Here is a 14,531-nt window from a genome sequence, read left to right as displayed (position 1 = left end):
CCCTGCGAGTTGATAAAATATAAGATATTGTTGTGAGATTACAGGAGAAATGTGGTCTAAGACATAGAGGAGTGAAAACATACACCATACCAACGCGATTAGTGAATATAAAGTTGTAAAAGTCCAAATAAACGTCAGTATTTTTCGCCCACTGACGGGAATTTACATTTGACAATTACCAGGATATTATTGACTTGTAGTATAACTTCGCCACACCAGTCTGTATTTCAGAAGAAATTGCAGGTTTTATTGGACAGTGAATGACTGTTTTACATTGGATGGTTTATTCAGGTGTTTACTCTAATCCCCACATCCTCCCTGCACAGAGCGCTATCAGCTGAGCACACGGTCCGCGCTAATATCAGCCTAATGGTGAGTAATATAGATATGGAGATTTCTGCAGGTGTCAGAAAACGCGATATGGTAGGCTATTAATTGAATTCATTTTGTTTGCACTTTGACAGGCTCAGGATAGCCGCTAAAGATGGAATAACCCGTTATTTCTAGAGGTGTTTCGCGGAGTCCAGAGAAGTTTTTCTTGCTTCCTGTGTGTCAAATAAATACACACACACACACACACACACACACACACACACACACACACACACACACACACACACAAACAATTTCAAATCTGGAAATTATCATATGCACACAGTGGGCATAATTATTTGACGCTGACGCACTCCGAACCACGATATTTTCATGGGGGTCGATAGGTGGGCGCAGAAGGTGCGGGATAATGCCAAACCTCAGCCTAAAAAAATCTAGGATTCGGTTTGTGTAATCAATAAATAATGAAAAAAAAAAGTGAGAAATCCTTTAGACACCATTAGAAAAATATAGAACCGGTACCGGCGCATTCGTCTACACCGACTGGTGAAATACAGTAATACTGTAATATTAAATCGGGGTTCAGCCACAGCTCAGATTTTAATCCTGAAAAATTGGTCATAAATTTGCAGGCCATGCGTCCAAACTCCATTTGGGTTTTTATCTCTGTAAAGACTTTCTTCTCAAATAAAGTGCACTTTAATGCTGAAAAGCAAAACACATGAACAGAAGGAAAAATTTCGAAATGCAATTGAAACAAACTAGTTCATAAATCCTTAAAAATCTTCTTCTTCTTTTTTTTTTTTTTTTGATAGTCCGGTTGAAACATGGCCTAAATACATGGTAGTTAGTCAACCAAACTATTTATTTTTCTTTGGTCCATTGCGACTGGTCTCGTTAAACTAGACTCCTCTATAAAACATATTTGAAATAACCATCTCTTTTTTTGGAGTTTATTCAAACAAACATGTTACCATAAACACATAAGAATTACCTTTTTGTATACAGTTTAAGCTTAATGAACTTCGGCAAAGTCTTACATTATCGTACAAAACACGTTGCACTCAAGTTAAACATGCGTGTTTTTTTTTTTTTCTTTTCAGCAAACAAAATGAAAAACATTGAAAGGAGAAGTCACTGAACGGGAGGCGTCATTTGGAGTGAAACGGGCCCTAAGCACCCTGCATAGACGGTACATAGCACACAAGAACATTACAAAATATGTACAGTTAGAGACTAGATTTCTTCTGAATCTCATTGAGTCTGGTTTCGTGATAATATTCGACAGTACTTCTGTTCGTTATTTGCAAGTCTTTGTTTTTCTTTTTGGTCGAGCAGTCTTCAAATCAGTGAAGCAGAAAAAAGAGAATCCCATTGTCTGTGTCATATGTTAAGCCTGTATATATTTACATTTTATATGTACAATGCAGCAATGTAACACGTCTTCATCTTTTAAAAAATCCAAAAACTTGGACATTTCAATTGCTGTGCAAGTTCATTGGTAAACACATAAAACCCGCATAATCCATTTTTTGTTTAAAAAAAAAATGATTGCAACTAATCCAGTTTAGTTGTCTTTTTCCATCCGCAGGTAGCCTAGAAGCTCTTACACCTTGTCCGTTTATCACATATATTTATTACTACTTTTATTTCCGCTCTGGCCCGTCAGCTGTTGTATTGACAAGCATTCAGGCTCGACCCGGGACTCTGCAGGCCGCTGTATCCAAAAGTGGGATGCTGTTTGGATTTGAGTCTGAGGGTGGCCAGGCTGGAGTTACAAGTGTCCCGGTAAACACTGTACGGAGAGCCGGGAGGCCCGTACGGACACGCCGACGATGACATGGCTGAGTTGATCCCGGACGTACCGATCCCGTTCAGGTTGCTGATGTTGTTGAGGCCGGGGGTGGGCATGCCCGGCACGGCGGAGTGGCCCATCCCAGACGCCATTGTCATGGAGGAGATAGAGTTGGGCGCAGAGAACATGGACTGTGAGGTGAGCGGGCTCATGGAGTTGAAGAAGGTGAAGTTTTTGGTGGAGAGCGGCGCTGGGGTCAGGCCTTTGTTGGTCCAGTTGTTGTAGGTGTACGCCGGGTACATGTCATCGTAGGGTTGCATGAGGCCACTGAACTGCGGCAGGTAGCTGTTTTTGCATAGGTCCATCTGCTGGTTCCGCTCCCGCTTCCTCCACTTGGCCCGACGGTTTTTGAACCACACCTGGAGGAGACACACGCATGGTCAGGAATGTGGGCTTTAATAACAGATGCGTGGTGGAGAGGAGGTGCACCCGTGGCATCAGCAAAATATCACATCTAAATTTCAAACAATCCAAAAGGGATTATTTGTCTTCCACTAAATAGCGTCACTTTCACAAATTTAAAAAAAAAAAAAAAAAGTACAAATAGATGCAATATGAAAATGTGTTCATCTCAAACATCTGTATGTAGGTTAATGTCCGATTCCTGATCCTGTTGGCATAAAACGCTGCTCCTCCCTCCGTTGAAGAGTAGGCCTAAATACACAATGTACTGCCTTAAAGTAAAAGTCGCTAAAAAAAAAAAAAAAAAAAAAAAAAAAAAATTCAATTTGTTCGTTTTTGAAGTCACATTTTCTTATGCTGAAATCAGCTTTAACATCTTATTTTGATTAATGTAAAGAAAGGAATTTAATCTGATTCTGAATCTCAATATTGTTAATGTTAGATACCAAACTGTTGAATAAACATACTTGCCTACATATTATTCAGAAAAACCCAGGGGCTGAGTTGCTCCTTTAATTAAATCTAGCTCAATAATTATACAGTTATTTATAGTCCATCTTCTGGCCCCTTAAAATACAGAATATGCCTATGAAATATAATACTCTCGTCTTTAGAGTTTTCAAGCCCTGAATGCGTGGGATGTGTGGGCGCGGGTAAAAATATGCTCCTCGTTGACAGTGATTTAGTTTGTAACTTCAGTTATTAATTTACAAATCAAACATATCTTTCTGTGTTAAAAAGAAAGATTGTGCTGCACTTAAATCGCTTTTCTGAATACTTTATTAAACTTCCCAAATTTCAGATTTTCGCCTCAGATATGAACAAGAGCTGCTGTGTAATCCGCAGTTTAGTTTTCGTTTACTGTCATCAGGAAAATTTAATCTCCATAGTGTGATCGCAAACCAAATCTAAACCAGAATATTAAAAAAAAAGATCTGATGCTGATGTTTTGTTTTTGTGTTTGTATTTTTTCAAACATGTTTATTTGGACAATACTTGAGGAGCTTTACAATCTGATTGGCTTCCAGTAAACAAAAATATGTTGAACGTTGAAAATGTGGTATATTTTGATAAACTTCTACTATTTAGAGTGTTGCAAATAAAATAAAATTACATTTTTACACTTTACTTTCTCCTAAACTAGAGTACGTGGGTGCACAACTAAATGAATTGCACGAATTATTTCTTATTAATCTAGTTAATAAATGATTTCATTTAAATGGAACATTAATAAGTGAATAAATAATTGTCATAGGTAATTGGGTAATTTCTGCTCATATGACCAAATACAAATTATTTTCATAATTTTAACAATTAAACAACATTTTGTGCCGCATACTGGTAATTTATCCATTGGCTTGCGTGTATGAGATATGCGTCACGGTGCCCCAAAAATAAAACTACCAACCAGAGTTTACAAAATGATTCAAAGACGAGCGAAGGATGGCTGAAAATGACTCAGAAACCCGCCTCTGGAAATCCTCACGCCTTATCAAAAGCTCAGAAAATATTGGTTAGTCGGCACTCTGCGAGTCATTTTTAATTCACAGCAGTAACAATTTACAAGTGGTATCATCAGCCCGGAGTCGCACAGGCTATTTTTTTTAGCGCTACACACAACAGGCTGCTGCGGAAAAATTGTACACAGTCATGAGCGATGTGACAGAGCTGCAGAGGAAACATCGAGGCTGTGTTTCGCAGCAGCAGTAGCACAGCTTTACTGAGACTGCAAAATATATACTTCAGCTTTAAAACCACGCTAACAAGGAAAACTTGAATTACGCATAATTAAAGAAATAGTAGGAAACATTCCATCCCACGAACTAGACGGTGCATCATTCATTCAGTAAATGTTATCTCCGTCAACCTTGACTTAATACTTGTGCCATTAAAAGGTCAAGTCCAAACACTTCAAAGTGTCAGATGTGTTGGTGAAAGTCTAATCTGAAATCTTCACGCCGCTTTGAGTCATATTCACTCACTCTATGGCCGTCACGATGTTTTCTTTTCATTCCACCAAAAATAAAAGGCTACACCGTTTTAGTTGTAACGCTCCACTTGGCTCAAGAAAATAAAAGAAAACAACACTCTGAACTTGTTCTAAGGCCTTTTTGCCCATTCTCCGCACTTTAAATAGCTGTATGGATTTTTATGCAACGTGAGACGGTGGATTTTGCAAGGACGGACCGCCAGGCGCCAGTTGCTGTAAATTAAAACCAACTGCAGGGTTTTGAGTTTACGTACATTTCATTCGCATTCAACAATAGGGGAGGCTGCACAATACCTGTTAACTTTTCATTTCGAGTACTTAAATATAAATTAATAAATCTCAGAAGTTTTCTACTTTTAATGATTCCAATGGCTGGACTGATATTTTACCACCCTCGCTGTTCCTTAGCTCCGTTCTATTCCAGGTGGTTTTGGCGGCATTAACAGTCTCGACGGGGAGAAATAAGGGCCCCGACTTGAGTGATGTCATCCACATACAAATCCTCCATTGGCTCCATTTGCAGCAGGAATACATCCTTAAAGAGGTTGTGTCATTTCCAACAGACAAACACCCACATGACAGAGTACATGGCTGTTCAGTTTTCAGAATGGCATTCAGTATGTGCACACAAACATGTTTTAAGTCAGTCCGTTAGGGTCGGAGAATTGCACACGTATTTTAAGAGTCTTCTTTTGTATATCATACTTTGGGTGCTTTATGGCTGACAGTCAGGGATGACTGCACCTTAATATCTGTTAACATTACAGTTTTGAAAATCTCCCAGTACTTTGTCAACGCATTATTTTACAACTTGACTGAATTTATATCAGAGATTTGGTTTCTTGCCGTTTAAAGTCGCCGCGGTAATTTACATTGAGCAGTTAAAAGGTTGGATTTCCACTTTCTGATTCAGTAAGAACACGGGACGAGACTTAAACCGCTTTGCATATAGTAGAAAGAAACTTCAATGCCACATATGCTGTCTTTACAGGCTTCCGAACATGAAGTATGTTCTTTATCCCGAGACGAAACCTCAAACGTGGGAGAAGCAGTCGGTGTGTCTATGTCCTTGGTGTAAGTGATTTTACTAAATGTAAACCGTAGTATTCTTCCGAAAATTTCGACAATCCCATTTTTAGTTTCCATGATGCATGAAGCATGTTTTGTGGGTTTATTTAAAAAAATAAAAATAACTAATTTTTCAATCGTTCTTCTCGTTTTATTCTGAAACATTTTACAGACATTTGGTTTTTAGTGTGTATTTATCTACTTTATTTTGTAGTTATTTCAAATTCATCGGACGTAGCCTAACTCAAAACTACAAAGAACGCGCCAGTTTATTTGATTAATTGACTTTACGCACGCATTACGCACACTTTACGCACAGCCTTTTGGGCCTCTTACCCGGACCCTAGCTTCAGTCAAGTTGGTCCACACGGCGATCTCCTCTCTGGTGCTCATATCCGGGTACCGGTTCCTCTGGAAAGTGGCTTCCAGCTCCTGTAGCTGCTGGCTGGTGAAGTGAGTCCGCTGCCGCCGCTGCTTCTTCTTTTTCGGGTCGTCCGTGTTCCCGTCATCGCTCCTGTGTTCAGCACTCCTCTCCTTTTCTGCCAGTAACAAAACCATGACGAATTAATATTCGGCTTCAGGATATTTTGGATAGTATGCAAATGTATAACAGTCTTGAATATAACAAGTTCTGCTTGCGACAAATGGACAAAAAGTATGACATTGGAATTACAAACGACATGAAAAAGAAAAACAACCACATTTGTTGGTGTCTAATGAGCAGGGATTTAAATAAAAAAAGTCTAGTTCTTCAGTCCTTAATAAAATAATTCACATAGTAAATGTGAAAGATGAAACAAAAACAATTTACAAATATGCAATAAAGATCAGCATAATTCTGTTTAAACACACCCTTAAGTCTGCTCCGGTTTACATTTACATATGCTCTTTTTTACAAGTTACTACCCACTCTTATCTCCCCACATCTAACTTGTATTCGTGTCCTACAAGATTGCCTCATTAAACTGAAGGGTCAACACGTGCAAAGGTTAATCCTCCAAGAGACTCCTCCCTTGAATGTTTGCCAAAAATAAAAAGCAACTTAAATTTAGAGCTACAACATATTTTTTTTTAAATTTATGCCCCTTAAATAATATCGTCTTTGTCATAACAAGAAGTGGCATGATTGCCACACACACACACACACACACACACACACACACACACACACACACACACACACACACACACACACACACACACACACACTCTCTCTCTCTCTCTCTCTCTCTCTCTCTCTCTCTTCCTCATATGGAGTTTGACAACTGAAGCAGAAGAAAGAACCATTGTTGTATTTTTTTCTAAAAAATGTGGCAAAGTTGAACAAAAAGCTTTCCCAAGATTTGTTAATAGAGATCTTCGGGCTTTTAGTTTGGATTGGTCGATGGCCCCAATATTTATGGTTTGTTTTAATGCATTTACTGACAGCAGGCCAGGCCGCTCTGCACATTTCTCCTGTGTCAGACCTCTGGATCCTGCCAATTGTTTGGTTCAGCCAGCGTAATAAACATAAAAATTGGGTGTAACTGCACCAAAACTGGACTGTTCTCCAGTATAATTAAGCTTGTAGCTGAAGAGTAACAGATCTGTAGTAAAACGAATGATTTTAATAGATGTGTTTTAATTTAACTTTGTGTATGATACACGGAAATAAATCGACATTGTTGTGAGAGTAAAACAAACTCTTGTGTATTTTTTCCCCCCGCAAAAACATATTATGAAGTTTGTTTTTGCCCGCTGTCTTAACGACAGGGGACACCTCCGCGACACATTGTTGTTAACATGCTTGTGGGGTCATCAAGTAAACTGTTATTCAGAAGAAAGAATCGAGTTGCTAAAAAGCATTCTGGACTGTGTACCTGCCAACTCTGTGTCTGAAGACTCGCTGCTTGAGTTCTCTAACGTTTCTCGACTGTTGTTCGAAGTTCTCGGTAAGTGAAACGCGGGGGCCACGTCGCGGGACGGCGGCGCTCTCACTGCCTCTGCGATTCTGTCCAAATTCATCCCACCTTGAAGAGAAGGATGCGTACAGAAAGGAAACGGGGGTGAATCCTGGGGTGCACAAAGCTTTCTAGAACAGCTACACTACGGAAGATCCACCCGCTTCCAGAAGATACACACCACGACATGAGAGGACGAACCATGCAGGGACAATTTCCACGAGAGATAACTTCTTCCGACAAAAAGACACGTAAAGTAAAAATGTATATGTTACAAGGGTCCCTTTTCACCTCTCTGCAGCAGTGACAACCGAGTGCGCGCTCCTTCTATCCGCTGTGGGGAAACGCTTCTGCCCACTGAGACCGAGAGGAAGCTCTGATTCTCCATGAGACCCACCCATCTGCTGTGTTTATCCTCCCCAAAACGAGAACAAGTCCCACCCACTAAGACTGCCCGCTAGAAAAAAATCCACCCAAAAGAATACATTAGACTGACGTCAAAAAAAAGGGCAATTTTATTAGACATTTGCTTTGAATTGCGCACAGATCCGCAAATGTCTTAAAACGAAAACTCAGGTAAAACGGGCAGCTTCTTAGAAATGACGGTCTATCCGCAGGTGTTCACAGCAAACACGTTAAAAGATCTGAATCGATGGGAAAGATGGGCATTTTTTGCAGTGTTGTTTTACTTTTCTATTTGTGGTGAGCGCGCTACGCACTGCTTTGCGCGTTGGGAGTAAAATGGTCCTTTTATTCATACAGGCATGTTTGAAATGTGTCCAGTGCAATGCAGCTGGGTGCGCTTATACACACACGCACTCCCACACAATGTATATCTCGGATATGTACTGAGCTGAATAAACATTTGCCATTCAACACGGGCCTGCCTAATTTCCCCACCAGTGTGTGATATTAAGATTATTGCGTGAGTGAATGACAAACTGAACAGCTGAGTGTTTTATGTATGTATGCATGTTTGCATGTATGTATGTATGTATGTATGTATGTATGTATGTATGTATGTATGTATTTATTTATCTATTAGCGCGCTGATTCTTTTACTCTGGCAAATAAACAATCGGCGCTAATGAAAGCCATGCAGATAAAGAGCTTTAATTAGCTAACACATACTGCGTTTTGTTTGTTTGTTTTTTTTTTTTTTTTTTTTTTTTTTAGCTGGATAGTGATTGCTGTAGCAGGGCCAACGCTTGGCTGTTTTCAACCAAAATAAGTCAGCGAATTATCTGTTGACAGCAGGAGACCTGTCTGCCTTGCACTCTCCCTGAACAGCCACCACTATGTAATCAAACATTTATTTTTAAAAAAGTTCTAAACTCAAACATTTAACATGCCATTTCGTTTGAACAGCTGGATCTCAGCCTCAAAGGTTTGATTCCACATAACCTGAACATACCACCAGCCACCACAGTGACACATTTAAATACTATCTTTCTGACGATAACGCATTAAGGACAGTGACTGGTGACTTTTAGATCAAATTGCAATTTTTATTATTATTATCATCATTTTTTTAACCACTTTGGAGAATAAACATATAATACTTATAATTCAAATCCAATCTACAAAAAAATAGACACAGGTCTAAACCTTAAAAATAAAAAAACTTTTTATTTCACAGTGTTTGCTGGTTGGGATTGTAATGTGTCATCTTTGACAAGCACACGCGTCGCTCGCATTGCACCACCACGTAGTTAAAGTGAACTGTATGATCCCTCTAAACACAAGAGACGCTCTGTGCACAAGAACTAGAGGCACGTCCAGATGTTGACTGGCAGATCCCAGACTGTGTTGAATGCCTGCCGTTAATACCTGCAGCAGACTATAACACTTCGAGGTTTTAGAAGACCTTAGACGCCGGATTGTGCTTGTTTTTTATCATAATCAAAGAGCAGTAATAGGAGCCTATGTGTTTTGTGTTCCGCTTATAGCCTGTATGGTGAGGCCTACGCGCACGGTTGGAAAAATGGAGCTTTCTGTTTAGTATAATTGGCATATGTAGATATACCTGAATATGCGCAACACAGGACCACGTTGTTTAAACATCCTCAAAAAGAAAAGCAACACGTTGTGCCAGAATGCTGGATATTTGGTAATTAGCGTAGGCTATTGTTTCCTAAATAAAATGTGCTCTTTTTAATTTAAAACAAGTTATCCCCGTAAAAAACAAACTGAGAATCCGCACATGGCCCCAAAATGAATAAATTACGCGTTTAGAAGTAATGTTTTAGTCTGTTTAGTACTCATGCGTAATGGCGCGGATATACAGCCGAAGAACATTGCGGCTTGATGAATAAATGGCCAATATGCAAATGACTATTTCTAGATTAATTTCAAGTTTGAGTCCTTTTGCTCTGCATTTTAACATCAGCCAAACTGATATGTTGTTGCTCGGCCTGTGGCACAAGTTGAGGCCTCATTGTCGGATTTAGATAGACTGTCCGCGGCGCCAATCTCGAGCATTTTTGGGACCATTGTGATGACAGCGACTTTTGACACGGGATCCCCGTCCGACCGGAAAACTCCCCCGAAGGCCCCTTTAAAACACAATTGTGCAAGCTCTCAGCAATCACTTGTCTTCTTTTTTCGTCTTTTTTTCCGCTTCTTATTTGTCCAGCCTCTCTCTCTACATAATCAGAGGGGTTGGGGGTGGGGGGGTACAAAGGCCCGGGATTATATTTCTACACATTGAGGTCTGACATTAATTATTTACACCGGTTCAGAGTACTTGCAGATTACATTTTGGTCGTTTTTGAAAGCAAAATGACATTCTTACTAAGATTATCCAGCTACAGCGGCCCACTGAGGACAATGGGAGTACTGTAATAATCTCTAAAAGAGGCCTTGGGCAGGAAACCATAAGCCGTATTTAGTCATTCCCTTTCAGAGCTGCAGATTTAAGTGTGAGGGGGGATACTTTTAAGGAGATACTGAGAACAGAATAGCTCATTTTTGAGGATGACCCAAGCAGCAGGTACCAGAGCTGATGCATGTTGTAACAAAGTGACCTGAGTGAACTGATCAGCAGGTGGTATTTACTATGTAGATTATGTGGATATTAACTTGTATGGATATTCCAGCTGAGGACAAAAAGGGCCCACGTTTGTCATATTTGAGACTATTACAGCAACACTACGGTAGTAGTAAAAAACAAAACAAAACAAAAAAACAAAACAAAAACAAAAACAAAAAAAAAAAACAAACAACAACAACAACATTACATTGAAAAATTTGACCTTGTGTGTCCCTGAAGGAATATTACAGGATTTACAGTCCAGATTTTCAACGCAGGAGTACTTCCGGTGGCTCTACCGTTCCCTGCCCTTTGAGTAGATATTACAGGCTGATAAATGGAGCTAATCTAAATATCCAGCCTTCTCTGCGCGTATCCCTGCCTGCACCCCGCTCCTCCTTTGCTCCGGAGGGCACTAGCGTGTGATGGATGAGTTAAAAAGCCTTTCTATCCGGCAGGACAGGTTAAAGGCCGGTGGTAGTGCAAATACTCATATTTTTCCTACAAGAAGTGAAAATAAACTCTACGAAGGCCATTAATCATGCACCAAGCGTACACACTCATATAATCCTACCTAGTGTAGGTTTTCCCCTATGACAAGCAGAGCAAAGATAACCACGTGGCCAAAACATACACACAGGGTATACAGAAAATTAAAGGTGGCGAGCAGATTCACAGGCAGGACAGCAGAGTGGGGCTGTAACTGGACACTGTGGGTAACTGGAGAAGGACAGAGCTGATGACATTATTGCCTTGGTGATGGTTTCCCCGCTCTGGTCCAAGGCCTGTTTGACCTGGCGCCTGACAACCAACAAACAAGCTGACAGAGGGGATGCATGTGTAAATAAAACAAGCTTAATTACTATCACAAAGGGAAAAAAACAACAAAAATAAGAGTCATCACTTTGTATTCCGCCCATTAAGTTAACTTCCTCGTTTGCATTTAAGCATTTCGGCTCAACAAACATAAAACGTTCTGTGTCTACACAAACCAGCAGCAATTAAATATAGAATTAATAAATAAAAATGAAACGACTGATAGGTTAATTTTGAGTTAAGGTCGGGTTCGTTTTCATGGTGACAAAATGTGTTTTTCTTAGCGATATCTGTGGAAAACCATGAATCATACACTCCTAAAGAGTAATAAAGCATAATTAGCGTATAGATTCCACAGAAACTGTAATGTGGGTCCATTTTGCTAGAAAATCCTCAACCAGGATGAAAAGCTGCTCAGCAAGGAAAATAGGTTTATAATTAAAATTTTATGTCTTGAATTTTATGAGTTTAGAAGTAGTTTTTTTCTTGATCAGACTAGTTTAATTAAAAAAACAAACAAAAAAAAAAAAAACAAAAAAAAAAACTTAAGTCAGTTTCTGCCTCATTTATTTTTTATTCAGAGACATTTACGCATGGCTCGGTTTTTTGTGTGGTCAGATTCTGGCAACGGAACTCGAATTACGTATGGCTAAATATTTCAATTCTGGCCATAAGTTCTTATTGTAAATAAATGCCCTCTTTTTCAATGAAAAAATGATTTAAAAATGAATACAAATAAAAGTAGTGCTCAAAATAAAACTCCAGCCTGTGAGTACAGTTGGTGGTGTAATTAGCTACATGACATATTGTTGAATATATTGTAAGTCTGGTTAAGTCTTTTAGTACATTTGATTATATTTGCATCCGAGTGGTATTTCCGCCACTTAAAATGTTCTACATCGTCCATTAATGTAACACATAGGCTATCTATTAAGCAGATGATTCGCCACAAAAACACTCCGACTGTGCGCTCTGGCAGCGATAACAAGTCCTGACCTTGTGTCCGACCGACCGCATCAGTTAAGTCTTTTCTCTGAAGTGACGTGTCCATTTGCTTTACATTGGGCTTTCTTGTTTTGTTAATGAATGCCAGACTGTTATAAACTCTTGAATGTATTTGGTAGTTTTACTTGAGGGGAGATATCGTACCTGGGTCCCCGCAAGAAATCACATTCTTCGACAGATTCAGTTCCATTCCAGTTCTCTGAAAATCACAAGAAAATTAGTGACATGGTTATATTTTAGAAGGAGAAATAAATGCAGGAATTTTCTCCTTGGTAGCTAAATAAACCCAGAATTAAGAGATGTGATTTAAGTTAAGATACAGATAATACCCATCATGTAGTGTCACATTTTGTGTAGTTAGTATTTCTATTCAACACGTCATGCATCTTTTCCCCAACGTTTATGTTTTATAGTTTTTTAAAGTCACGTTTTTTTTTTTTTTATTATAGTTGAATTAGGCCTACTATAAAGGGGATATTGGACTTCATATGCAAGGCATTATGAAAATGTCAAAATGCAATGAAACTATTGAACAAATATCGTTAGCATCATAGAATAACTGCCGAAGTCATATTTTTGGCCAAATAGAAGATATATACCCTGCATAAAATGAATCAACAGTGTCAGGAAAGTAAAGTTACGCAGATATCACAATTTGCCCAAAAATATGACCTGGGCAATTATACTATGAGGCTAACGATATGAGAAATACCATCTTGAAAAGTTGTCAAACACTTTTGTCGTATTTAAAACGCGCCACGCACACACACACACACACACACACACACACACACACACACACACACACACACACACACAGACAGACTCCTGTTTGTACCCATGTTTAAACCGACACACACCTTTGAAGGTCCACGTGAAGGTGAGGTCCGGCCGAAACTGAGTGTCTTAACTAAGAAATTCAAAGTGGTTCTCACAAAGATTCACACACACACACACACACACACACACACACACACACACACACACACACACACACACACACACACACACACACACACACAGCCCCTCTTATCAGTAGGAATCCCTTTACTGCTTCTATTTCTATGTCCACAGTAAATCTCCTCTCTGCTCCCCTCTTGTCTCTGTGTTCACACGCTTCCTAATGCGCGCACATGTTATTTTCATTTGGCTCATTTGAGGCGTCAGTCAGAGATTTGAGCAAGTTAGACTGAAGATGAAATGAAGCGTAAACAGATTAGACATACAACACAAAAATGGGAAAGATGCCTACTGTCGAACCTCTCCGAACATCAGTGACTGTTTTTCGCTCAAACCTCTGCTGGTAAAATTCGAGAAACCCACTCACTCTCGGCCTGTCAGGGACACTACATCCTCTGTGACCCCTCCTCCAAAGCCTCCCCCCATGCCCTACCTCATTTGAGTCATCCCTCACCAACATTTCATTTTATACTTGAGACTTCTCACACTGTACAGTATGGATCTGAAGTTAAAAAACCCAAGAACTACTTCCCAATTCCTCCCGCTAAAATTCACCGAACTTACATACTCGTGGTGTTTACTCACCAGTTACTTCCCAACAGAGGTAAACGACAGAAAAACAGTAGATTCAAGCCTCAGAGTTTCTCCATGCAAAGTGCTGAGTAAAATCCAATTTAGCGTCGGCTGCGCATCAACACCGAGTCCGCGATAATCAGCGCATTGGTTGCGTCTTGGAGGCGCTGCCGTGGTTTTCTTCGCCAGCGGTTAACAGCACGCCTCGCGGTGACGTCACGCGACACCACCACCACCACACACTCACTAACACACAAATGTCCCTCCTCAGCACATCTTTCCTCTTCGTCCTGCAGCTTCTGTCTCCTTTTCATCCTCATTCATGTGTCCCATCTTAATTTTCTTCCTCATGTTTTGTGATCAGTATCTTAAGAAACGCACGTGATCATCCTCAACATCTTCACTTCGTATCCTCATCAATAGCCATTTATTTTTTATCTGGAAATGTATTTTCACCCTCATCCTCAGTTTCTAAAATCGGTATCAATAGCAAAACCCAGACGGAAATTATGTCAGTTTACTATGAGTGAGACTCTGCCCGTATCTATTATTCGTATT

At 39.7% G+C, this 14,531-nt stretch overlaps 1 protein-coding gene across 4 annotated transcripts; it reads right to left on the bottom strand.

Moving 5' to 3' along the window:
• Positions 1 to 1,272: 1,272 nt before the first annotated feature.
• pitx1 (paired-like homeodomain 1) lies at positions 1,273 to 14,136 on the bottom strand. 4 transcript variants are annotated; one of them, XM_030154995.1, is made up of 5 exons: positions 13,986 to 14,136; positions 12,585 to 12,639; positions 7,508 to 7,657; positions 5,985 to 6,187; positions 1,273 to 2,547 (listed from the first exon to the last, which is right to left on the bottom strand). In XM_030154995.1, exons 2-5 carry the CDS (start codon positions 12,628 to 12,630, stop codon positions 1,999 to 2,001), a joined length of 948 nt encoding a protein of 315 aa, XP_030010855.1. In that variant the 5' UTR covers positions 12,631 to 12,639; positions 13,986 to 14,136; the 3' UTR covers positions 1,273 to 1,998. The 4 variants fall into 4 exon arrangements, with proteins under 4 accessions (XP_030010855.1, XP_030010858.1, XP_030010856.1 ...); XM_030154998.1 differs by lacking the exon at positions 7,508 to 7,657; XM_030154996.1 differs by lacking the exons at positions 12,585 to 12,639; positions 13,986 to 14,136 and adding an exon at positions 7,770 to 7,972.
• Positions 14,137 to 14,531: the final 395 nt, after the last annotated feature.

The sequence above is a fragment of the Sphaeramia orbicularis genome, chromosome 14 (genome assembly GCF_902148855.1).
Source record: "Sphaeramia orbicularis chromosome 14, fSphaOr1.1, whole genome shotgun sequence".
In the NCBI taxonomy this organism is placed as follows: Eukaryota; Metazoa; Chordata; class Actinopteri; order Kurtiformes; family Apogonidae; genus Sphaeramia; species Sphaeramia orbicularis.
Note: the sequence above shows the minus strand (reverse complement) of the source record. Positions and strands in the feature narration are given on the sequence as shown.